This window comes from Lissotriton vulgaris, chromosome 10 (genome assembly GCF_964263255.1).
Source record: "Lissotriton vulgaris chromosome 10, aLisVul1.2, whole genome shotgun sequence".
Lineage (NCBI taxonomy): Eukaryota > Metazoa > Chordata > Amphibia > Caudata > Salamandridae > Lissotriton > Lissotriton vulgaris.
The window spans coordinates 65,966,319-65,994,019 of NC_141698.1; the positions used below are offsets into that span (position 1 = coordinate 65,966,319).

The 27,701-nt window shown below is 47.0% G+C and overlaps 1 protein-coding gene across 1 annotated transcript in view; it reads right to left on the reverse strand.

Moving 5' to 3' along the window:
- The window catches only part of RAB26 (RAB26, member RAS oncogene family), a 760,792-nt gene that overhangs the window by 304,383 nt on the left and 428,708 nt on the right, over positions 1-27,701 (reverse strand). Inside the window, exons 3-4 of the mRNA XM_086940491.1 lie at positions 26,678-26,719; positions 19,025-19,091 (exon numbers count right to left, since the gene is read on the reverse strand). Coding sequence (XP_086796617.1) covers positions 19,025-19,091; positions 26,678-26,719 — 109 coding nt within the window. The remainder of the gene's footprint in view (positions 1-19,024; positions 19,092-26,677; positions 26,720-27,701) is intronic.

Below are 27,701 nucleotides of genomic sequence, written 5' to 3' on the forward strand. Positions count from 1 at the left end.
TTAAGGGCTTTATCAACGGTGCATATGACAGAGACTGTAATCTAACAGCTGCACATTTAAAAGAAAGTCAAACCAAAAAAGCAATACCGCAGGTAGTACTGAATAGTCGAAAACGATTATTTCTTTCCAGAGGTTCTTAAAACAAGATTCTAGCATGGAATCTTTAATACTTCACGTTTGAACGTATATGACATTCACGTTTTCTGCAAAACAATGCAAATGTTGCACTAAAAAAATGCGAATACATGTATACAACATAAACTATTTGTATGGATTCATGGGTTCTGGGAAAAGCAGTTTCAGGACTTCATAGAAGCAGTTCTAAACACCAGGACTGCTTCAAAGTTGAAACCCTTTGAAATAAAAAAAATATATTTTCTGTACTGGTCCTAGAATACAAATTGCAAAAACCGAGCTGAAAGGTAATTCTCTTAGGAGCAATTGTGTCCTGCTCTTCTAAGCTATTCGCCGTCTGCTATCGCAGGCACTTCTCTTGGTGGAGAGAGCCTGCCTTATCCTGTGATGACTGTCACAAGCTGAGAGAATATGAGGTGCATAATTCGCTATCATCCAGGAGTTGTCGCTACATCCTTAGCGATGTGGCAAGAATACACAATGAAGCAGTGTCTAAGAAACTACTTTTATGGAATGGATAGTGTGGATTCTTTGTCCTATGGCACCTGACTATATAGAAAGAAAGCAATATATATGGGATCACATGCAGGAAAGTGTGCATTATAAGGATATTAAAAGCCATCAAGCCATTCCATGTGAAGGTACTGGGCCAGGGGCTGAGATGCTTTATACTCCGAGCCTTGCATAGAACTGTTAAGTGAAACATCCTTTTCCTGTGCAATTGGGTGTTTTATGTCTTATAATTCAATAATGCATCCCCTTTCTGTTCTAATTTACCAACCACCCTTTTTTCCAAAAACAACATTTTTTTTCCCAAATACAGTTACTGGCGCCTCCTCCTCTGATTCCAGGCAAAACTTTCTTTTTGTTCACTCTTTCCCAACTACCACTCCCTTTCATACCCATACCCCAGGGCACCTCGTCCACTGCCTCTCAGAGTTCAAATGACCACTCTCACCATTGCAGTGCTTTGACCCCACTGATTTGTTAACTAGTGAACTGTGTTTCAGGAGTGGAGCAGGGAGTTACAGCATGCCTCGCCTGCTCTCCCTCCACTGAGGGGGATTCCATGCCACAGTGCAGATTCCTGAAAGCATGGAGCACGGATCCTTTCTCTAGCAGCTTTGAGGATGGCCGCATCTCATTATTTAGGTCTTGGAGACTGTTTATTGGGAAGTATAAGAGAAAGGGATGGGAGGGATCCTACACCAGTGCCATCCCTTGTAGTGCAAACCATCACCTAGAATCTGAGGCCACCTACTCTACTCTAAACCACAATCCTCACCTGCACTTTATTTTCTAGGAGACCTCCAGGTAGTTCTTTTAGAATGTGTCTGGGGTGCATAAAAAGCCACATTTCAGAAGCTCCGAGACAGCTACAGTGATCTGGCTGCGGAAGTATGTGCAGATGCCACCTCTGGAATGGGGCACAAGACCCAGATGTTTGCAAGCCCACAAAGGGTGGTTTTCCTATCCTCTGCCGAACTCCAGTATTCCTCTGGTTTTTATGCCGTGTGGTTTAACTCTGCTAAGCAAGGCCGGTTCTAGGATTTGCGAGGCCCTGGGCTAAAAGGGAATGTGCGAGGCCCCTCTAATGTAGATAAGTGGCCCCTTGCAAGGAAACCATTCACAGACACTGCGGGAGGCCTATTGTCCAGCATTTTGGCGCCCCCCACAGTTTTAACTTTGAGCCCACAAGCATTTCTCGCACCTTCAGTCCGATAGGTGTGAGAATTGCTTGTGGGCTAAAAGTGAAAACTGTGGGGGCGCCAACATGAGGCCAAGGGGGTGGGGGGCCTCCATTTCAAAGAAAGGTTGAAATGGATCGCCAGGGAACCAACAGGACACATCACCAGTGCGTGGCCCCATGCTGGTGCGAGGCCCTGGGCAGCTGCCCACACTGCCCATGCCTAGCGCCGGCCATGCTGCTAAGAGTCGGCATTGGTCCCTTTTTGGCCAAGTATTTGTGCTCTGTAAAGTTGAGAACCCTTAAGAAATGTAGATGTTTCTTTATTTATACGAAAGTGAAGGAGCTTGGGTACATTGTAACCTCAAGTTGTAGAAATGGTACGAGCGTATGCAGATGGTGTCCTATCCACAGTGTAGTCAGCGTTGCCCGACCATCTTTAAACTTTGGTTGGATTTTGCTAGGGAAGTGGTGCAAATGGGCGCTTCAGCTTACAATGTAGTTACTCATCTCTTGTTTAAACTCCAGCGGACATCCATGACCCGGTCTACCCCCTAACGTCCGTCCAACAAAAAAGACCCATAAAGACACCTATAAAACCTTTACAACATGTTTTATTTCCTATTGACTACAATGGCTCTAAAATCTGAACCAGGGCTCTCCAACCTTTTCTGTAATAAGAGCTACTAATGTTCAATGAAAATCATCCCGAGCTACTAACCTCAGTGTGATCATAGTGGCCTCATCACACAAGGCTGCATTTATGGGCACTCTGATCACCTCAGTGCATCAAGAAAGGTTACCAGCAGTAATGGGAAGAAGGCTTTATAAATTTGGAACGTCACCTCTATATGGGTAATACACGACGGCCACAGCGGCAATGCCCCTGGCATGAATGTAATTATACTCATAGTATGTTTGCCTAAAGTGTCATGATATCACTCAAACATCACAAACTATTTTTCTTCAAACATCAGCTTATGAGTTCTGAAAGTACACACATTTCCATCTTGAATATTTTTGGATACAAATCTTAATTTGCCCACGCAAAAGCTTCTAATTTAGCAGGCTGGGCTACATACAGGATAACCATGTACAGGGCAGGACTGGCCGTAGAGGGCACCGGGCGTTTCCCCAGTGGGCCGCCAATGTGGGGGACGGTTTTGGACCCCTGGGGGCCGTTTTGTTACCCGATGCCGGTTTTGCAGCAAAGCTCAAGTATCGGCCCCCTGTAATAAAAGCGTCCGAGACTGGCCCTGGCAAACAGCTCAGATGCGCCCCCCCCTCCTTTGGGCCGGCGAGCTGTGTGCCAAGGCCGGTTTCGGTTCCCAGTCCGGCCGTGGCTACGTACAAGTAGCCAGAAAGGTACCAGTAGCTCACGAGATACTTGTTGGAGAAGCCTGATCTAAACATGTAAAACTTATGTTTTTTATCCCAATTGCTGTTAACACCGCAGAACCTTGCGGTAACTAGTGACTATCATGTGTGTCGGTCTCTGTGTAGACATGGAGCTGTTGCTCTCTTGGAGCTTTACGGGCACAATTTACAATCAGAGGAGCAAACAAGGGGAAGAGGGTTGATAATACTTCAGAAAGTTACAGACATTTAAAGAACAGAGGAATCAAATTTAAAAAGCATTATCACCACACCTAATTATTTTTTAAGAAAACAGTCAGGCGTATGAAGTTTCCCAGTTCCACTTCTCTTGAGCGGCTCCAGTCCTGGCTTCATCTTTGAATTCTGGGGATTGTAGTCTTGTTTATTCCATTATAAAACCTGAACTGCAAGTACCAGAATTCAAACGAAAGACCCGGACTGAAGCAGCTCATCACGCAAGGGCTTGAGACTCTTGCCAGCTATGCATAGGAAAACATATTTATTTTTCACTATCAGCTTTTTGAAAGATCCCTTTTTTTTGTCACTGTCTGCTTTAAAAACTGGGTGACTTTAAACCTTAAACATTTATTTCTTCGTTGTAAACATATGGGAAGCAGTGGAAGAAAAACCCATGGGATGTTCCCTGTGCAAGCTCATACATACCAGGGAATTGTGGGTGAGGTGAAAAGTGCTACACACACTCATGCTTTGGGTAAAAATGATCTGTTTGTTTCCAAAAATTGAACCCAAAAGATATGGCCGACCTCCCTGGGACTGGCAGCTAAAAAAAATTGTATAACAAAAAACACAATCTCAGACCAAGATTGGCCAGCGAGTTCTGAGAAATGTATTAGCTTGGGATGCCCTATTGGACAGGAAATCATCCTTGAAGCCACTAAAATTGAACTGAGCAATGACTATTGTGCCCAGGCTGTAGATTTATCAGACACCGACTGCAGCGGCTGAAGTCATCACCGCAATGAAAAGCACTTTACCGCGCTCTTGGCAGGAGCTCTTGGGCTGAAATAGTTGTGTGTCAGAATACAGTCTACACAAATACCGCCTCACATAAATATTATATGTTAAATATCATTAACAAAAATATCGCGCCAATAGGTGCAGATTTTTTTATTATTAACTCCTAAAGGGTCATCTATACTACTATTATAAAGAGAGAACTTGCACCTTTTGGCCAGGTAAACTCGGGAACCACAGCGCCAATCTACACACCCGATACATCGTAGAAAACGTCAGGGTGCGTAGATGGTTATAGGCTATAAACATTTTCAAAATAAACCTATAAACGTTATTTAAAAAGATATTTTTTAAAAAAAAGTAGTCCCCCAAAGTAGCGCCGACCACGACGTGCGTGGTCACGTCAGGAGCAGGGGAGGAGCGGCTAGGAGCGTTGGACTGAGGAGCGGAGGCAAAGGTAAGGCAGCAGGGGTCGGGGGGCAGGGGCAGGCGGGGGGCAGGGGCAGGCGGGGGCCGGGGCAGGCGGAGAACGGGCCGGGCGATAGCTGCACTTATCATTTCTCTCGATGTGTGCATGACGAGTCAGTGCAGCTATCGGCACCAATTGTAGCGCTATTGCAGAACATAACTATTACTAGAAACACCCAGGGTGGGTGGATGAAGGAACCCGTGGAGAAGTGAACGGATGGAGCAACGAGTGTGTGAAGGAATGTTTTAATGAACATCTGAATGAATACATATGAATGAATGAAGCAACATGCGAGTGTCTGCATGTATCAATCTGTGCGCTAATGATTGAAATAATTGCCTGCATGAATGAATGTGTTAATGGACACACATGAACATGTAAATGAACCAGTGTGTGCACCACGCTAACGAGGGGTTCCAGCATTCTTAAGCGGTTTCATTGAACAACCATAGTGCAAGAGATGCCCACCCACCTGAAGCCGAGGGGTGGCCCGTCTCCGAGGTCATGACCTTGAGTATGAAGGCTCGCTGAGGAGGACGGAAGTGGAGGACGTGGGGTGACCTTCTGTAATGTGACTGGTGCTCACGTAAAGCGCTGCAATCCCTTCGGGTGGAGTTAGCGCTATGTAAAGCTGCAACAAACATATAAAGTACCTGATTTAAACCTGATACATGCCCCCCTCGCCAGTAGCAAGGCCAGGGGGCATGTGGCTCGGATGGCATCAGGCGGGCACCTCGTAAATAAATAAATGGAGGCGAGGGGCTCCCCCAGTGGCCCCCCTTCCCTCCCCGCACCCGGCACCCCCTCCTCTCATGCACCGGCTGGAGCTCGGTGGTTCGGGGCTCGGTGGTTCGGGGCTCGGATGCACAGCCTGCTGGCAGGATGAATGCCCAGTCAGTCAGTCTGGCTCGGGTGACAACAGAGGGAGGGAAACTCATGACCAATACCCGGAGAGCTCCCCGTGGGGCGAGTGCCAGGGCGGCCCTAAGAAAGTACACACAACCAGAGGTACATGCTACAGGCCAGCCAGGCAGACGCACACAGCCAGAGAAGAGGTACACACTGCAGACAACCAGACAGGCAGGCACACACAGCCAGAGGTACACACTGCAGACAACCAGACAGGCAGGCACACACAGCCAGAGGCACACACTGCAGACAACCAGACAGCAGGCACACACAGCCAGAGGTACACACTGCAGACAACCAGGCAGGCACACACAGCCAGAGGTACACACTGCAGACAACCAGACAGCAGGCACACACAGCCAGAGGTACACACTGCAGACAACCAGACAGCAGGCACACACAGCCAGAGGTACACACTGCAGACAACCAGGCAGGCACACACAGCCAGAGGTACACACTGCATACAACCAGACAGGCAGGCACACACAGCCAGAGGTACACACTGCAGGCCAGACAGGCACATACAGCCAGAGGTACACACTGCAGACAACCAGACAGGCAGGCATACACAGCCAGAGGTACACACTGCAGACAACCAGGCAGGCACACACAACCAGAGGTACTCACTGCAGAGAACCAGGCAGGCACACACAGCCAGAGGTACACACTACAGACAGGCAGGCAGGCAGGCACACACAGCCAGAGGTACACACTGCAGACAGGCAGGCAGGCACACACAGCCAGAGGTACACACTGCAGACAACCAGGCAGACACACACAGCCAGAGGTACACACTGCAGACAACCAGGCAGGCAGGCACACACAGCCAGAGGTACACACTGCAGAGAACCAGGCAGGCACACACAGCCAGAGGTACACACTGCAGACAACCAGACATGCAGGCACACACAGCCAGAGGTACACACTGCAGACAACCAGGCAGGCACACACAACCAGAGGTACACACTGCAGACAACCAGGCAGGCACACACAGCCAGAGGTACACACTGCAGACAACAAGACAGGCAGGCACACACAGCCAGAGGTACACACTGCAGGCCAGACAGGCACACACAGCCAGAGGTACACACTGCAGACAACCAGACAGACAGGCACACACAGCCAGAGGTACACACTGCAGACAACCAGGCAGACACACACAGCCAGAGGTACTCACTGCAGAGAACCAGGCAGGCACACACAGCCAGAGGTACACACTGCAGACAGGCAGGCAGGCACACACAGCCAGAGGTACACACTGCAGACAGGCAGGCAGACACACACAGCCAGAGGTACACACTGCAGACAACCAGACAGGCACACACAGCCAGAGGTACACACTGCAGACAACCAGACAGGCACACACAGCCAGAGGTACACACTGCAGACAACCAGACAGGCACACACAGCCAGAGGTACTCACTGCAGAGAACCAGGCAGGCACACACAGCCAGAGGTACACACTGCAGACAAGCAGGCAGGCAGGCACACACAGCCAGAGGTACACACTGCAGACAGGCAGGCAGGCACACACAGCCAGAGGTACACACTGCAGACAACCAGGCAGACACACACACACAGCCAGAGGTACACACTGCAGACAACCAGGCAGGCAGGCACACACAGCCAGAGGTACACACTGCAGACAACCAGACAGGCAGGCACACACAGCCAGAGGTACACACTGCAGGCCAGACAGGCACACACAGCCAGAGGTACACACTGCAGACAACCAGACAGACAGGCACACACAGCCAGAGGTACACACTGCAGACAACCAGGCAGACACACACAGCCAGAGGTACTCACTGCAGAGAACCAGGCAGGCACACACAGCCAGAGGTACACACTGCAGACAGGCAGGCAGGCACACACAGCCAGAGGTACACACTGCAGACAGGCAGGCAGACACACACAGCCAGAGGTACACACTGCAGACAACCAGACAGGCACACACAGCCAGAGGTACACACTGCAGACAACCAGACAGGCACACACAGCCAGAGGTACACACTGCAGACAACCAGACAGGCACACACAGCCAGAGGTACTCACTGCAGAGAACCAGGCAGGCACACACAGCCAGAGGTACACACTGCAGACAGGCAGGCAGGCACACACAGCCAGAGCTACACACTGCAGGCAGGCACACACAGCCAGAGGTACACACTGCAGACAACCAGGCAGACACACACAGCCAGAGGTACACACTGCAGACAACCAGGCAGGCAGGCACACACAGCCAGAGGTACACACTGCAGAGAACCAGGCAGACACACACAGCCAGAGGTACACACTGCAGACAACCAGACAGGCAGGCACACACAGCCAGAGGTACACACTGCAGACGACCAGGCAGGCACACACAACCAGAGGTACACACTGCAGACAACCAGGCAGGCACACACAGCCAGAGGTACACACTGCAGACAACCAGGCAGGCACACACAGCCAGAGGTACACACTGCAGAGAACCAGGCAGGCACACACAGCCAGAGGTACACACTGCAGACAGGCAGGCAGGCAAACACAGCCAGAGGTACACACTGCAGACAACCAGGCAGACACACACAGCCAAAGGTACACGCTGCAGACAACCAGGCAGGCAGGCACACACAGACAGAGGTACACACTGCAGACAACCAGGCAGGCACACACAGCCAGAGGTACACACTGCAGACAACTAGACAGGCAGGCACACACAGCCAGAGGTACACACTGCAGACAACCAGGCAGGCAGGCACACACAGCCAAAGGTACACACTGCAGACAATCAGGCAGGCAGGCACACACAGCTAGAGGTACTCACTGCAGAGAACCAGGCAGGCACACACAACCAGAGGTACACTCTGCAGACAACCAGGAGGAGGAGCGACAGGAATGCGGGGTACAGGCAGGGAGGAGCAGCGGAGGATAGGCAGGGAGGAGCAGCGGAGGATAGGCGGTGAGGAGCAGCGGACAGGCGGTGAAGAGCAGCGGTCAGGCGGTGAAGAGCAGCGAACAGGCGGTGAGGAGCGGTGGACAGGCGATGAGGAGCGGTGGACAGGCGGTGAGGAGCGGTGGACAGGTGGTGAGGAGCAGCGGACAGGCGGTGAGGAGCGGCGGACAGGAGTGGTGAGGAGCAGCGGAGGACAGGCGGTTAGGAGCAGCGGACAGGCGGTGAGGAGCAGCGGACAGGCGATGAGGAGCGGCGGACAGGCGGGGAGGAGCGGTGAGGAGCAGCGGAGTACAGGCGGTGAGGACCGGCGGACAGGCGGAGGTAAGTGAAGCAGCCACGGGTGCGCTCACGGGGCGGGCGGGGGCCCTGAAGCCTGATTGCTCCCGGACAAGGTCGGGACGGGCTGCTAGTATATTGATATATAATATACCATATATGGGACACATTATTTATGTCAGGTGATATTCTGACAATCATATTCTTTACCACACGCCTGCAAAATAAAATCAGTTTGGGTCGATGAATTTATTTATTTATCACTTTTTCAGTGGATCACAAAATCCAACATCAGAATTCAACGGAAACTGAAGGTGGGCGGTGCTTTCTGCCACCTCTTCAGGTGACGTTGCACCTGCTTGCCATTTGCTGGTGGTGACTTGCTTCTGAAGGGTATTTATTACGTAGGCGGGGCATCTGGCGGCTGAAAGTCGTGTGATGGATGCTGCAACCCTTCCCGCGCAGGTATAAGTTGTAGAGAGTGTAGGAAGAGATGGACAGGGAGATAGGGTTTGGATGAAGGAGTAGGGTGACCAGATTTTGAAAAACAAAAACTGGGATATTTCATAAAAATTTAAAAAGGACTAACATTTTACGTCAACTGACAAAATGACAGTGCTGATCCACACAGGCGAAGCACTGAGGAAATAAATAAAATGCAATTTTTAAACTGAGTATTAAACCCGGTAGCTCAATTGCAGTGGTGGCTCGCATAGGGCGTGCTGCGGGCGGTGGGCAGGGTAGCGGAGGGGTGAGTGCAGGAGGGGTGAGTGCAGGGTCTGCTTAGATGGTCGGAGCTCAGAAGTGGACAGTATTGAGAGTGGAGTGGAATTCAGTACTGTGCCAGGGTATAGATCTGGAATAGGGCTGTAATACATGCAGTGGCGGCTGCTACCAAACAGGGTGGTGAGGCGGGGAAGAATGAAAAAAATATATAGCACTTACCTGGGTGCGGCCTACGTCCTCTTCTATTCTGAGTCCTGGCAGCACAGAAGTAGACATGCTCCCAGACTCCCCTAGTCAATCATGACGCTGCTGTCACCAGCATGACAACAGCGTCATGATTGGTCTGAGCGGCCTGGTTCGGCGCTCAGACAGGGAGTGAGAGCCTGTGCATGTTCTCTACCTGGCTGTGCAACACATCTGGGTGGAGAAATGCTAAGTGTGCATGACTATTTGGCCAGCCCAAGAGACCCAGACAAACCGTCATGCGCACTTAGATAGTGCTCACCACTCCTCCTCCTGCTCTGGCCAGCCCAGCCCCGCCTGCACCTAGAATGTAAACCAACTGAGCCAGAACGTAAAAATAAAATAATAATAACATTGCATTATTATCATTTTCTGTTTCCTTTTTGAACTGCTCAAAGAAAGCAGTGTGGCGACGCTCCTCTCCCTTAGCAGGGGAGCCGCCTCTGATCAATGGCTCCCCCTTCATTGCAGGCATCCCTATTCAACTGAAGGCCTAGGATGCCTGCCTTCTGCCTCTTTTGCAGAGTATCTAGGCGGGCCACAAATCTTGTGTTAATGCCTAGACTCTCCACTTTACTCTCCATAGAAATGCCCCAGTACAGCAAACAACCTTTACAACGCAGTCATTACAACGCACTACCTTTACAACGCAGTTATTACAGCGCAACATCCTTTACATCACAAGCCACTACAATGCAGCCATTACTACGCATGTCACTACAACGCATGTAATTAAAACACATGTCACTGCAATGCATGCCATTACAACACATTATAAGGTTAGTAGTGGGGAAAAGTAACTTTTAACCCTACACTATCCAACACTTACCCTACTGTTGCAGTGACTGGAGTGGGAATAGTAATTTTTACCCCTACACTATCCAACACTTACCCTACTGTTTCCCTAAAAGTAATATGCGTTGTAATGGTATGCATTGTAGTGGTATACGTTGTAATGAAATGCGTTGTAAATGTAGTTTCTATAAATGCGTTGTGATGGCATGTGTTGTAAAATCGTGCGTTGTAATGGATGTTGCAATGTAAAAACTGCGTTGTAAAGGCATGTGTTGTAAATGCTTGCGTTGTAACATCATACCATGCCACCAGTACTTGCCGAAGCGTGGACTGTATGAAAGAGGAAGCCATACAGAATTTCAAAATAGAAATGTCGGAACAATTGACCAATAAGAAGACTAATTTCCGTAAAGAGGTCCCCATTGGCTACAGATATCTTTATGACATCACAGCCACTGCTGCCTGGAAGGGTGGCCATTAGGAATATTATACACCGTTTTCCACTGTTAATGTGTGCGCGTGTCAAGAGAGAGAGAGAGAGAGGACTAGAAAGCTAGTCCGAGTCCCCGTAGTTTATATGTGTTATCAAAAGAGACTAGCTTAAATATGACCAATATTGTTAGGACTCTGATTAGATTTGTCATGGGCACCTCGTTGGTGAGTTCATGAAGCCCTCACCCACCAACCTGGTTGGTGGCATGCTTCATCATCGGGCCCACCCAGTGACACCTAATGTGTCCCGGGTGTGCTGCGATGCCTGATTACAGCGGAGCTGGTATTTTACTGAGAGTGCAGTGTGAGGTGTAAAGTGAAGTGTGAGTTAAAACGGCTTGGGGAGGGTCCCAGTACTCGAGGGTAAATTAAATTTTAATAACTGGGCCCCCGTCAGCGGTTAAAATAAGGCTTGGGGATGTTTAAGGGAGGCCAGTTACTACCTCCTACATCCTTTAAGGCACTGGCTGAAACATGTCGACCAACTGATGGATGTAGGAGGTAGTAACTCGCCTCCCTTAAACATCCCCAAGCCTTATTTTAACCGCTGACGGGGGCCCAGTTATTAAAATTTAATTTACCCTCGAGTACTGGGACCATCGCCAAGCCGTTTTAACTCACACTTCACTTTACACCTCACACTGCACTCTCAGTCAAAGGTTGGTGGGTGAGGGCTTCATGAACTCACCAACGAGGTGCCCATGACAAATCTAATCAGAGTCCTAACAATATTGGTCATATTTAAGCTAGCCACTGTTAATGTGAGCATTACTGTGCAATAATGTCAGGCATTTCCTATGGGGTTCTGCCCATGAGAGTTACCGCCTGGGGCACCGCGTTACCTACTATAAAATGCTGATCCTCTGAATTAAGTATTGATTAAACAATATGTAACCTGGGTTTCCTGACGCACACTGGTCCAGCAACTATTTGCCAGATACTAAATGTCTTTGAAGCCTCGTTAAAATATGTTTTTACAATGACTATAATACACTACCTTGTGCAGCAATATTCTGACACATTTATGGGTGCTAAGGTGTAGCCAGCAGTCAGTTCTGAAATGTTTACAGGGATTACCATGAATAAGAACCTGCAGCTTCTCTGGAATCCTGGTCCTGAGTTGACGAGCTCCCGCCCACCCGCCGCCTCCCTAATCTCCATGATACTCAACTGTGATTTCCTCCTCCACCATCTACTATGCTCTGGTTCTCATTAGCAAGGTGCGTATCAGCGACGCTCCTCCATTATGGCAGAGGAGCGTTGCCCCACCTGCTGCGAGCACAGCAGGTACATATATAAATAAAATGGTAATAAATACCATTTTATTATAACGTGTCGCAGGATCGCGCTGTTACGACATGAGGGTAGCGGGCGGGGCTGATTCGTGCAATTGCACCATAACTGCAACTCCAGCCAGTAGGTATGTCAGATTGGCCGGCTGTCTAGAGCTGTCCAATCTGACATGCGCATTTCAGAGCTAGCAATCCCAGGGCTGAGAAACAGCCAGGGGATTGCAGCCAAGACCCCAGGTTCAAAATGAGAGCTGGGTTAGCCTGATACAACCAATTCTGGAGCTGTGCCGCAGCTCCAGGATTGGTTGGATTCGCGCTGCACAAGGGAGGAAGTCTTCCCTCTCGTGCTGGAGTCACCGCAGAGGAGAGCTTCAAGAAGAAGTGAGACCGCAACCAGAGCCTGCGTGCCAGCAAGTACAACATATATGGTGAGTTTTTTGGGCATCACGCCCTACCATATTTTAATGTTGCCGGACGCCACTGGTGCATAATATATATGTCCCAACTCATTCATACATTCATCACTTTGAGTTACATGAAGGGAAGAAAAAAGCCAAATAAATGAGATAGCATAAGGAATAAGACTGACATTATAGCCTGCAGCCGAGGCCTATACTGGTTGGTAATGCTCCCCCTACTGAAGGTACAGGCACAGGCAGCAGGTGGACTAGCATATATCTTGCCCATTTCAGTCCGTTAACTTTAAAAAAAGGGCTTCGCAATGGGCAAGGGAACTTTTCGCTTCTGTTCTTTTAGGTCTGCGAACCAAAAGTTCTGGCTGTGGACATGAGGGTAGTGAATAGCTGAAATCAATTGTACAAAAAAAGAGGGTACCCCTGTAACTGGATGTGTTCCTAAATCAGGGATTAAGCAACCAATGTATACATAAATACTTAGGCAACTATTAAACATATGGGCAAACAGATAAAGAAATGAGTAGAGACCCCAGATCAAGATATACATCAAAAGCAATCTAAAATAGTATCAAAAATACAGATAGTGCATAAGACATGGTCAAAGTACATTAAATCAATACATAATCAATAATGCATTATTCATGATTATACATATTTAAAAGAGCGATATGTATCTCCATCTCAGTAATGAAACAAGCCTGAATGTTCACTCACACTTCCACATTCATACTTCTAGAACAGATGCAATGAGGTGTATAGGTTTGTATGGGAACTAGACCTATACAGTGTGTTGACATATCTTTATTCTATTACAAAGAAGTGATATGTGCCAATTCGCTTTTTAGTACATAGTAATAGTAGCCCAATTCGAATTACAGTGGTTTCAATTTGCATCAATGGCAACACATTCTAGGTCTTCATGGCGTGTCAAAGTAAGATGGAGAAGATTCAATTCAGCTCAGCTAATTTAGTAGGAACGTGCAAATACAACCTGGCTAAAAGAATTTGACCTACGCACGTTTCGGCTCTACAGCCTTCATCAGGAAGCCATGAAGAATAACATCTCATTGCACAATTTATTGTCATTGAACGAATGAAAGGTGTAAGCAACCTCTTTATATGGCTGTGTTATATCCAAACTTTCCACACGGACTGGTCAAAAACGGGGTATGTTTATGAGCTTTGCCTTGAGTATCTGTTGCCCGCCTTCGTCCGGACTTAAAAATCTTCCAAAGCAATAAGCCACGGTTGGGAGGTTTGCATTACAATTCCATGTGCAGCATGGTTAAAGTGCTGCAAACATAATGTCAGAGGGAATAGAGACCGCGGTAGGGACAATGATAGTCTGATATCGCGTTCCGCGTTAATAGAGTCCTAAAAGCACTGTGCCTGAAATGCTAAGGGAGCCTAGTCAATTGCCCCAACACGGGTCCCAGATTCAAGAAATGAAGAGGCTCCACAGGATCAAAATCCCAACCAACACCCAAGCGGATTAGCCAAAGGGCTCGTGATATCAGACTATCAGCGTCCCTACCACAGTCTCTATGTATACATTGAGTGAATAGCTGAAAGCAAGAGAAAAGTTTCTTACCAGATGAGGCAGGGTTTTTGTGCCCCCCCCAAACAAAAACAAAAAAGCCAGCTCCAATCAGTACAGTCCAGCCTGAACTGCCAAGCTAGGTCCTCCCTGAACTGAACACAAGGAACCCAGGATTGGTTTTGTCCTAGTCACTTGCACCAAGATGTACATGTCTGATAAGCCCATAACTAGGTCAAAACCAGTCCTGGGTTGCTTGCGCTCCAAGCCAGGGAGGACCTGGCTTGGAAGTTCGGGCTGGACTGCTCCAATAGGAGCAGGGTCAAAGGCTGATTTGCATATAGCCGGGTCCAACCTGAGGTGGCAGGGTTTGCAAAATAACATTGGACTGGGATGAGGCCCCAAATAAGTACCAGTGGATGAAATGCATTCAAGCATTCCTTCCATCACTTGTTTGTATGCTTCGATTTTTTGCTATAAGCGGGACGGGTATGCCCAGACGTGGGTCCCGTGCACACTGTGTCACTGGAACTAAGCTGTACCCGGCTGATGAGCCGATAACTAGGGTGAACCGGTCCTGGGTTGCTTTTGCTCCGGTTCAAGGAGGACCAGGCTTGGCAGTTTGGGATGGGCTGTTGCAAATGGAACAGGCAAAAAGGCTGATTTGCATATAGTTAGGCATCAAGTGAGGTCGCACGGTGAGCAAAATAATGATGGATTGGGATGCAGCCTTGAGTAATTGCCAGTGGCTGAGATTAATTCAAGCATTCCATCCATCACTTTGTTGAATACTTTAAGCAGCGTAGACAGGGTGCCTTTCAAGGATCATGGCCTGGAAATCCTTCCAATAGCACGGCAGGATGCTTTTCGAGCGGCAGGGGCGGGATGCTATCAAGCAGCATGGGCGGGATGCTATCAAGCAGCATGGGCAGGATGCTATCGAGCAGTATGGGCAGTATGCTTGTCGAGTGGCACCGGCAGGATGCTATCGCGCAGTATGGCCTGGATGCTTTTCGAGCGGCAGGGGCGGGATGCTATCAAGCAGCATGGGCAGGATGCTATTGAGCAGTTTGGGCTGGATGCTTTACGAGCGGCACGGGCAGGATGCTATCAGGCAGCATGGGCAGGATGCTATTGAGAAGTATGGGCAGGATGCTTTTCGAGCAGCATGGGCAGGATGCTATTAAGCAGCATGGGCATGATGCTATTAAGCAGTATGAGCAGGATGCTTTTCGAGCGGCACGGGCAGGATGCTATCGAGCAGTATGGGCAGGATGCTTGTCGAGTGGCACGGGCAGGATGCTATCGCGCAGTATGGGCTGGATGCTTTTCGAGCGGCAGGGGCGGGATGCTATCGAGCAGCATGGGCGGGATGCTATCAAGCAGCATGGGCGGGATGCTATCAAGCAGCATGGGCAGGATGCTATCGAGCAGTATGGGCAGGATGCTTGTCGAGTGGCACAGGCAGGATGCTATCACGCAGTATGGGCTGGATGCTTTTCGAGCGGCAGGGGCGGGATGCTATCAAGCAGCATGGGTGGGATGCTATTGAGTAGTATGGGCAGGATGCTATCGAGCAGTATGGGCAGGATGCTTTTCGAGTGGCACGGGCAGGATGCTATCGAGCAGTATGGGCAGGATGCCATGAGCAGTTTGGGCTGGATGCTTTACGAGTGGCACGGGCAGGATGCTATCAAGCAGCATGGGCAGGATGCTATCGAGAAGTATGGGCAGGATGCTTTTCGAGCAGCATGGGCAGGATGCTATTAAGCAGCATGGGCAGGATGCTATTGAGCAGTATGGGCAGGATGCCTTTTGAGCAGCACAGACAGGATGACCTTTGAGCATGGTGGTCAGGGTGCCCTTTAAGCAGTTTGGGCAGGGTGTCCTTTGAGCTGCACGGGCAAGATTCGTCGAGCGACATGGGCGGGATGCTATCAAGCAGCATGGGCAGGGTGCTATTGAGCAGTTTGGTCAGGATGCGTTTCGAGCGGCACAGCCAAGATGCTATCAAGCAGTATGCTATTGAGAAGTATGGGCAGGATGCTTGTCGAGTGGCACGGGCAGGATGCTATCGCGCAGTATGGGCAGGATGCTATTCGAGCGGCAGGGGCGGGATGCTATCAAGCGGAATGGGCAGGATGCTTTTCGAGCGGCACGGGCAGGATGCTATCGAGAAGTATGGACAGGATGCTTTTTGAGTGGCACAGACAGGATGCTTTTCGAGCAGAATGGGCAGGATGCTATCAAGCAGCATGGGCAGGATGCTATCGAGCAGTCTGGGCAGGATGCTTTTTGAGTGGCACAGGCAGGATGCTATCGAGCAGTATGGGCAGGATGCCTTTCGAGCGGCACAGACAGGATGCTATCAAGCAGCATGGGCAGGATGCTGTTGAGCAGTACGGGCAGGATGCTATCGAGCAGTATGGGCAGGATGCCTTTCGAGCAGCACAGGCAGGATGGCCTTTGAGCATGGTGGTCAGGGTGCCCTTTAAGCAGTATGGGCAGGGTGTCCTTTGAGCTGCACGGGCAGGATTCGTCGAGCGACATGGGCAGGATGTCCCACTCGCAGCCCTTCATACGGTGAACCGGAGTGGTGCAGAGGTGTCAGTGAGGGACAGAATTTGTTAACTAGTAAAACAGGTGAGAGATTCCTGTTATAGATGCTGATGAGGAACAAGAGGAGATGAAGTCAGGTGGCCATGAACCAGCAGTAGAGTCCTATCAAAGCCTCTACAGCAGCTCTTCCCATCTGGCAATTGCCAGATTCAGTTGAATGTCAGCCTGACCCTGACCAGGTCCAACATGGGCAAAGAAAGCCAGCTCTGTGAGAGGGAGGTGTTCATTACATCTTCAAGAGACATCTTCTCCTAGTGATGCACTGGGAGAACACACTATTAGTCTTCATTGGAAAACATTGTTTTAAGAAATATTAAAGAAAGTTCTTGCTCATCTCTGCTGGCCTTCACATGTAAGTACTGAGGAATAAAGCAGCCATGGGAACACTGGGACACTAATATAAACAACTCGTAGGCAAGTGCACAACCCTAGATTCGCTATAAATTATAAATATACTTGTTTAGAAGACATCTATTCATACAGAAATTCATCAATTTTAGGTTGCTCCCAGGGGTACGTTTTCGGTCCTATAAAACGTAAAGATAATGCACGATTGTGTGTTTCCAAAAGGCTTGGTCACAAATCCCAATGGGGCACTCCTTTAGTGATCAAAAAAAGCTTCAAGTTCAATCATAAATTGAATTTTATTCATTCAATGATTTCTTTGGAATCAAAGTTCAATTTCATTTTTTATCCATGGATTTTCACTTTTCATTATTTCAAATAAACGCAAATTTTCACTTCAACATAATCAATTCTCCAATCATGTTCACACATGCTGTCTGATAACCTTCTCTTGTCTTCTGAAATGAACGTTGTTTTAAAATAGAATGGAAAAAGACAATTGAATGAGTAAAATCTTGAGTCTGGAAACGGAAGAATTCACTCCCTGATGAAGAGCAGTTTTATTGCTCGAAATGCATTGGAGAATTGATCATCTTGAAGTGAAATTTGCGTTTATTTGAAATAATGAAAAGTGAAAATCCATGGATAAAAAATGAAATTGAACTTTGATTCCAAAGAAATCATTGAATGAATAAAATTCAATTTATGATTGAACTTGAAGCTTTTTTTGATCACTAAAGGAGTGCCCCATTGGGATTTGTGACCAAGCCTTTTGGAAACACACAATCGTGCAACACTGGGACACTCCCAAAATTGAAGTTTGGCTTTGAAAAACAAATGTTCCTGGTATGCTCGGAGTTTTCTTTTAGTGTGAGTGGCAGTGGTGCAAAAAAACTTGAGGAGACCTCTCTGCAAAGAACATGGAGGGGGCTCCCCACGCCACGGACACAGTCAGGAGCTGTCAGGCCAGGGGCACGTTGCCCATACACAGTGCCAGAGGGGGACCCCTGGAGCTCAGGATACCCTCCTGCACCACAGGAGCAGCACAGGCCATTGTAATGCCCCTGGTGTTTGGGGGTCATTTATTTGTTTTTCTGTTCAGGGCTGCCAGGCTCTTCCTAGTGGTCCCAGACAAGAAAAAAAATATTGGAAAACCTGTCCCAGATATGGTAGAGGTTCTGAGGTACAACGATCAATGTACAAGTGTCCGTCGGGCGTCGGCCAACGGTGTCTATGGAGGAGCCTGCAGAAACAAGACAGTTCACGCGACTCTACATAGAGCGGAAGGAACGGGAGTTTGGAAGATGCAGTTGTCTCCTACTTTGTAGTGGAGTACCCTCTTTGCCAAACTCTAAGTAAGCTCCGGGGACTCACACTGAGACTCATTAATTTCACACATTTACATGAGTGCACTCAAAATAGTTTCTTTCTGAAGCAAGTGGCGCTCCAAAAAAAGAAAACTAAGAGTTTTGTGAAAATCAAAAAAAGAGCAAAAATGTGGGATTCGGCCAATGCCTGCTTCTAGTTCCAAGCCTTGCTGGAGACTGACTCCTAAACTGAGACTAACCACCCTTCCTCAGCTAACGCCATCTTAAAACTTACCAGCCCACAATAGTTCTATGTAACATGGCGGTACGGGGTTCACCAACAGAAGTGCGATTCAGATCTAATCAAAAACAGATAAAATACCAGGTATATCCCTGTTTTCTTTTCCTAAGATTGTGTTTTTTTTTACTTGGCTTCACGTCTGAGAACACCTTAGTCAAATTACAGGTAAACATACGCTCTCTTACCATGGGCATCTCTGTAGTAGGCATGTGTGACGCTGCGAAACCTCTCCTGCCCAGCGGTGTCCCAGATCTGCATAGGAAAAGACAATATACTGTCAAGACACTCAACAGCATGGGTACACATTACACATGAGATTTGTTCACTACATCTGCCTCTGCCAGGCCATTACAGTCTAAACATAAATGGTTTTCTCTAACTGGAGCCCAATTCAATGGCTCCGTCTCTACGACACGGAATGAAGACGGCGAGCCATTGGTGACTATAATGCTCAAAGTTCTGATGCATGTAAGTATATAAACCATTAATCGTCCGATCATTGACCAAGTCTACAGCAGATCAGCGACAGGCCCATCAACCCATACTATCTCTGCCCCTGCATTCTAATTCTGGTCTGCAGCTGCGCTAGGTTTTATTATCAATATCATAGTATCAACTGCCCCTAATTCTAATACCTAAATGCTATCAACCCTAACGTCAACACTTGGCTCCCATCACTAAATAACAAGGACCAAATTACATCTTGGTATCCAGGCATCAATGATGATGTTGGAGCTTCAGGCGTTAAGGAACATCCACTTCTTTACAAGGACTCTAAACTGGTGTTATCTTAAGAGCTAAAGCTTACCATGTCTCCCTTCAGTTGGTTCCATGATGCCCTACAATAAGTGCAGGAAGACGATTTTTGCCTAAAAGCCACTCAAAAAGCAATTAGTCTGTTCTTTATTCAGCACATCAGCGAGCCTCATGAAAAAGAAGTCTCTACAAGAATTATTTCCAGCAAAATTACTGCAGATGTTTTTAATTGTCCTACCTGAAACCCTAATCCTCCTTTTAAATATGAATTTATTGTTGGGGTGTTGTGAAATTTCTTTCGGGGAATTATTATTCATGTTTGGATTAAAAAAGATGAATTCACATGAACAGTCAAATATTTTTTTCCCTCGTAATGTAAAATGGATTGTAATTAGCGCTTTGGAAATGCTGGAGAATTTGGAAGTAATATGAAGTGTATAATGATCAAATAATTATAGATCAGTAAAGGATAAACATTTGATCCCTATAATCTTTTTCGATTGCATTGAGAACTTATTAGAAACAAGAGCTACAAAGTACTTTTAAGGCTATCTCTGCGTAAAAACGTGGGAGACAGTCAGGTGTACAAGGAAGTGTCTCGCATGAAGTGAATTTTGGCGTAGGTACATTTGTTCACTAAATAGCCTGGCATGAGGGCCCGGCAATGGATCTGTGCCACCTCATGTTAATCTCGGATTTACTTACTTATTATAAATATTCCTTATGTGTTCATATACCCATAGGGGGCATCCTGGAGCTTAAAGATTTCTGGTGATCACGGAATAAGGAGAAGTCTCATGGGAAAGAGCCATGATTCAGTTGTTTCTAAATTCCCCAATGATTGGGAATAAGATACAGCTCAGAAGGTAAGGAATTCCTTTGTTTGGTCGCAATCAATTGAATAGCGCATCATCTGATTCGAACTAGTCTCTTGCTCTTGGAGAGAAGACGCAACTGGGAAGAGGCACATCCGTTTTGGGGCATTAAAGAATGCCAATTTAGCTTATGACGGTAGGTGCACCCTAAATATTGGACCCACAATATCGTTGGGACAGAATATTGTGGTCGAAATATTAAAAGAAATACTGAGATGTAGGCAAGTCTAGATTTTCTATATCTAACTCCACGTATATATGTCCTTACGGCGTAGATATATCTTCAAGATACGTAGATGTGTAATTAAGAATAGTAAATCTATACTTCCCTGTATGCACGTCACTTTCGATATTTTGTCCCCGAATATTCTGTCGTTAATATTGTTGTCCCATGATATTGTAGGTGTCGTTATTCGGTTCTAGAACCTCTTAAATTCGGAGGACAGAGCCACATATAGAGATGTACCAATTACGCCTGCTCTTGAAAACCATACACTTAGCCACTAGCAACCCATGCACTGTTTGAGATGGGAAGCCACCGAAATGGGACGCGGAGGCTCATAATAAGCCTTGTTATTATATTTTCAATGAGTTGACGTCTGTTCAGTTGACATTGAAGGAGGGCTCAGGCAGAAAGGATCACAGCACTCCCAAAACAAAGAACTACTTCTGTATTTCTTGTGCATCAGCAAGCTGTATAAGTGGTTTTTAAAGAATTCTGCAGAAGGAAAAGAACTTTTAAGAATTTTAAGAAAAGTGCAGCTTTTGTGCTGGATGACAAGTATAAGAAGGTTTGGGCAATGCACACACTTTACCAAAAGTCACCAAAGTGCCATTAGTTATTAGTGCCACTTCCTGTTGCCTTTAGTCGATGCTGACATCGATTAGGGGTGACTAGGAAAAAACACTGCATGAAAACTGTGCGTGCACCCAGGTTGCTCAGGGAAGTAGAATTGAAATACCCTGTCAATAAGCAATCATTTTTTGTTGTCGGTGGTAAAGACCCGCAGTGCATTTTTGAGGGGCGAGGCCCTGAAGTTCAGCGAGGACCACTGCAGGAGGGAAACATGAATAAAGATTTGGATTGGATTTAATCTAGGATTTGCAGGTGCGTAACCTAATTGCAAGAACATGCTTTAGTGATTCAGTTGTCTCGAAGCTAAACATTTTGTGGACGATTGTTGATTAAGGCCAAGGTTGTCGAGGCAGGGGATGCCAGGAAGGATTAAAACTGGCTCTCCTCCCCCCAGAAAATACTGTGAGAGGAATAGGATGAGGCTTTGGAGGACAAAACTCTCTGGATGCTAATTTGTTTTCAGAGCACAGCTCAGGGAGGAGGCAGAGTCCTAACATTTGAAGAGGCTGAAAGATGGGATGTCTGGAGGATTGTTCCTCAATGGGAAGGAGATTAGTTCCACTAGATACCAGTGTCCAGACTGAACACTCCACATGCTGTCAACTGGGGAGAGGCAAAACAAATCAGTGGATGTAAGCAGACATTGGGTGGCTGGGTTAGAGTCTGTGTAGTGTGTGCTATAGGTAGGGGTGGGCGGAACTCGCGGAATTCGATTTTGCAAAATTCCCCGGAATTGCATTAAGCTTTCTTAGCGCAAATAGCACCTTTGCATCCAAAAATGGATGTGAGGATGCATTTTGAGCTAAGAAATAGCAATGCCCAATACCAAATGCATTTACAGTGCATACCCATCCACGCCCTTACATACTCTGTACTGATTACTGCAGAGTATGTAAGGGCACCAAAGGGATGCACTGCTGTACACACCCCTCCACACCCTTACATATTTTGCAGTGATTACTACAAAATATGTGAGGACTCTAAGGGGTATGCACTGTAAGTACATTTTGTATTTGGCACTGCTGTGCATACACACCTCTTGGAACCCACACATAAATTAGGGCGCTGGGGGGTATGCACTGTAGAGCATAACACTCGGCGCCCTTACATAAATTGTAAATTGATACTTGTATAGCGCACTACTCACCCACAAGGGTCTCAAGGCGCTTGTACGAATACCGCTGTGGAACCCATCCTGGCTTTCCCTGTGAGGCGTCCACTTCTGGGCACCCCCAAGGTGGAGGCCAGGCATCCTTAGCGTTGTGGGGGCCATTGTGGAGATTAAGCAAGCTATTGCCCAGAGTTGCAGAGTGGGACTCCATGATTGGAATAGGCACCGAGGCGAGAATTATCAGGTCCGTGGAATTTTTGAGCCCAAGACCCGCCGAGGCGGGGAAGTGAACCCTGGCCAGGGTCTGCCACTCTAACCATTGAGCCACACTTCTCCACTTGCTCTGCAATGATAACTGCAGAGTATGTAAGGTCGCCAGGGGATATGCACTGCTGTGCATACACCTCGGCGCCCTTACATACTCAGAGTTTATAAGCCATATATACTCTGAGTATGTAAGGGCAAAGAGGGCCATGCTCAGCAGTGCAGTCAGTGGTTTTTAAACAGTACTGGAAGAGGGAGCAGTCCCTCTATGTTTAAAAAGCACTGCAGATTAAAGTTTCATTTACAGTGTTTTTTAAACATAAAGGGACTGCTCCCTCTTCCAGTACTGTTTAAAAACACAAACAGTGTAGATTAATTCCACCGGTGGAGCGGCAGAATTTATTAGTAATTCCATGGTACAAGAGTAACGCAGAATTAATAAATTCCTCCATTTCCGCCGGCGGATTAAAAACTCCACCCACCCCTATTTATAGGGTTCAGTGTACTTTGTTCCAATAATAACAAAGTTCTGTATATATTCAATTGACCTTTTCAGTCAGGCGGGAGAAGGAAGCCCTGAGGAGGGGTGTTTTGACCCAATGCTCCCATTTGGCACTTTTGGAATGATTGGTCATTCCGCAGTGGGGTTGGTTGCCCATTGGTCAAAGGGCCAGAAGGTCATCATAATCAGACTGATGGAACGATAGTCTACATTCATGACTTTGCCTGAAATGTAAAAGCATGCTTAGGCTGAAGGAAGGCCGAAGTATTTTGTAATCAATTTGTGGACAAGATTGAACAGTTCAACAGAGCACCGAAAGATATGTATAGGTAAGGTTTGTAAAAGGAGAACTGACAACAAAGAAAAGAGGAAGGCTTTCTGTTTAACACCTCATTCTGTTTGAGGCCCTGGAGAGAAATAAAATGAACGATTGTTTATCTCCAGGATGGATGCAGAGAGAGGGCAATTTCCTCTCAAATCTATTACTTGCCATGCCTCCTGCAAAGGTTTTTCTTTTTGAGGCCCCCGTCTTGCACTTGTCGGGTGGTTGATTTGTGCAGACTCTAGTGCTTCTATGGTGCAACCGGCTCTGAATAATAAAGACTTTAAACCAAAGCAGGCAGGAAACCCAAACTTCACCTAAATTATCAGAAGTTGCAAGAACAACAGAGAAGCATCTTCTTACTCTTAGCTGGGATACAGGTCATCAAAGACCATCCACCCTAGAGTAGTTAAGAAAGAACTTCAGCAAGGCAAACCATTACCAAAAACGTATATAAAAACACCCCACAACAGCCCATCATAATCTAAGCTCATTCAAAGCATCTTAATCTAAATATTAGATAGGCTGGAGAATGTCATTTATGAACCAAAGCTTAGTCAAAAACACCAGTGAGATGATCATCATAAACAGGAGCGTAGGCTGACGAGAGGTCGACCACAAATCCTTGGTTAGAGCACCATAGCAGCCAACCATAGCTTGTATTTTAGGCAGAATGCCAGTCATCAACATTAGTTTAGAAAAACCACCCCATTGATCAACCATCATCTATTTCTTGTTCATACACCTGAAAGATGAGTAACCATAATTTGTGTGTTGAGTGGTACCTACCACAACTTAGCGAGAACACTAGTAAGACTGGGCATCACTAAATACTCAGCTGGACACCAGAGAGGTCAATAATCAATAAAAGACCAGTAAGAGTAGCAGTGAAGGCAACCTGCATCTATAGCTTTGTCAGGACAGCATTGAAGCTACCTATTGACTACCCACTACACATCAGATGCCAGTACCACTCTGCAACCCCCCCCCCCCCCCCCCCCCCCCCCAGCACACTAAACATGGGACATATTCTCATGGAATTTTGCAGCTTGCAAGCAAAGTTCTATCCATTGCAAAAAAAACCAGCATATACTTTTATTGCAGAAAAAAAGCACTGCTTTGGTATTCAGGCAGCATCAAGCACCTTTAAAATTGCATTGAACAGCACCTTGTCAAAGCAGCGGTAGACATGCTCCGATGATTGATTTACTGCGGAATAGATTTGTGGATACAGTTCTGAAACCAAAGTGAGAGCCATGAATATGGAACAGTCCTTCAGCATTGTCTGAATGTGGAAAATAACAGCTAGTGATAACCATTTTTCATCCTTCACCACCCTCTCCTTCTGCGGTTGCAGAGTGATGGATCAATGCGGTCCTACGATGTAAGAGTATTCAAGGGACCTGTTTTTGGCACAGGTTCACGAGAGCATCACGTGGTCTTGTCGATAGACATCCAGGAGGCTCTGATAGCAGAGGTCGCCTAGGTGTGAAGGAAGAAGTGTTGTCCAGAAGAAAAGGTTGTGAGGTGTAAATATCTAGGGATAAATCAGGAAAACAACCATTTCTCATTCTTAGAGCTCATTTGTTGGAACTAATCGCACAAATCACCCCAACTTTGGGACTTCATGTAGGGGTCTCCAGAAGCAGCAGCATCAACGAATGATGAGCCGTTCATCACCTCGGGTACCTCCCTTGCTACTAGTACAGCCTCAGTGGATGGAGCGGCAGCACCGGGATCAGGCAAACAGAATCTCTAGGAGTCAAATTTACTTTCTGCGGTTTCCATGCTATATTACTTTACCATGTGTTCTGGTTGTGGAGAGGCAAAAGTTAGGACAAAGGGCACAACATTTTATTAGTTGCCCATCCACTAGCCAGAGGCTAGCTTTCTATTCCTAGTATGGGCACATGAAGGAAAAAGGGGTAGCAAGTTTTTCTCCCTCTTTCATGAGGTGGAGTCATTGCAGAGAGCAAAACCCAGCCAAAGGAAATTTACCTCGATGTCACGACGAGGCGATGTGGGAGTGGAGGGCGCCCACCTTCCCTTTCTCGATATCACAGTAGTACTTGGCTCCTGATGCTCCAGATGGGCTGTTATTGAGATCTCCTTTCCCCGATGGAGTGGTGTCCTCGCTCCTCCATCTGCTACGTGGGGGAGGTGCTAGTGAGGGAGGTAGATACACCGTAGCATTTTGCACTGAGGTGACGCTCTAGGTCAGGGTTCCCCAAAGTCGGTCCTGGAAGACCGGATCCATGCCAGATTTTAAGATAACTAAATTTATCTAAATGGGGAGACGCTAAAAATCTGGCATGGATCCGGCCCTCCAGACTGACTTTGGAGAACCCTGACCGGGGCATGTACGCACTCGATATAAGAGAATATTCCTGCACACAAAGAGGCATATAGAGTGGGTTTCATAAGTAGGAGGACAGATGGGTATAGCAGATAATTAAACCTTCTTCGAGTAATCATTCACGGTCCATCAGTGGACTGGGGCACGGTGTCTGCACGGTCTAGTGACTTTGGCCAATGACTTCAGCTGTGCAAGACACAGTTATGGGACATTACCTGAAAGGAGAGGAGGTTGTTACATTTGCACCATAGCTTTATGAGGTCCTGTTCCATTTGCAGATGCAGAAGAATAGGATTTCCCCCCAAAACATTTATACCTTATTAGGTCAAAACTTAGTTTGGGCTTGGAAGCCAGTTATTGTTGCTCAGGACTGAAGATCATTGTATACCATTTTCCAACTCCCCGGCCCCACGCCCCGCAATAAGCCTATTTGTTCTTCTACTCCTTGATGAGCACCCCTTTGATTTTCGTCCCACATTTTCATCATGGCCCACTATGTTTCATTCACATCTCTCCATCCCTGCCTCCCTCTAAACCCCAAATCTCTACGTCTATTGCCAGTGTTGTTCTTGCTCATATATGGCCAAGCCCTCTCACTATTCCCATCTCTTCAGCGGCCTACCTTGTACCTTCTACGATGAGGCACACGTGCTCACAAACATTTAAACTTTGGTGAAGACATTCAGTCTACAACCAAACCTGGAACCCACCTCCCTTGAGTTTCACTATCAGCCCTCTTTCCTGAAGGCCCCAAGAATGATGTTAAATGGCAAAGCATTGCACAAGTTAAACTCACCTGCAGCTTCACCTTCACACCATCCACGTTCAGTACTTTATTCTGAAACATAAAAAAAGACAGGATAAGTACAAGAATCCAACCTTTTTTTAGCCTAGAATTAATCATGATGTTAACATAAAACAAAACCCTCACATACAACCGAATTTTGTCAGCAGTTTGGAGACCAGAGAAAGGGAATGTGTACTTCCCATTAAAGCAACCCTACCACCCTTTAGTGACCCAGTGTTGACAACCAAGGGCCAGATGTAGGAAGGCTATTACCGGTTGGTAACATCGGCCGTTATCGACCGGTAATAGCCTTTTCAGATATAGGTGGTATATTTACCGATTCGGTATTTACCGAATCATCATTTACCGATTCGGTATTTACCGAATCGTTAAATGAGATGTAGGAAGCACTTTAAAGAGTTCTTTTGTGCTGTAAGGATTCGTTATTTACCACCAACTATTAGTTGGTGGTAAATAACGAATACCTGTGTAAATGCAAATCTGTGCATTTACACCTGTGCCATGTGACAGACATACATGCCCTTAGGGCATGTATGTGTGCCACATGGGCACACCAGCACTAGTCCGGGGTGCAACAGGGTATCAAAGTGACACCCCGCCACCCTTGACTCTTTCGCAATTTTACCGAATCGGTATTTATCGATTCGGTAATTGACATTCAATGAATGGCAATTACCGAATCGGTAAATACCGATTCGGTAAATACAGAATCTTAACGATTCGGTATTTTTTACCGACTTTTTATCTACATTGCATTTACCGATTCAAAAATACTGAATGGGTAAAATTCGGTATTTTCGAATCAGTAAATTACAATTACCTACATATGGCCACAACTGTTTAAATTTCGAATATTACTAGTTTAGGCAATCTCATATTATTAATTCACAGATTTCTATGGCTGTTCCAGGCAAGCCACTTCCTGGCCTTTGTTGACTCCACTGAGTTCTTGACCACGAGCTTTGGGGAACCCTTGACTAGAGCATGAATCTTCATTATGGCGAGCAATTCC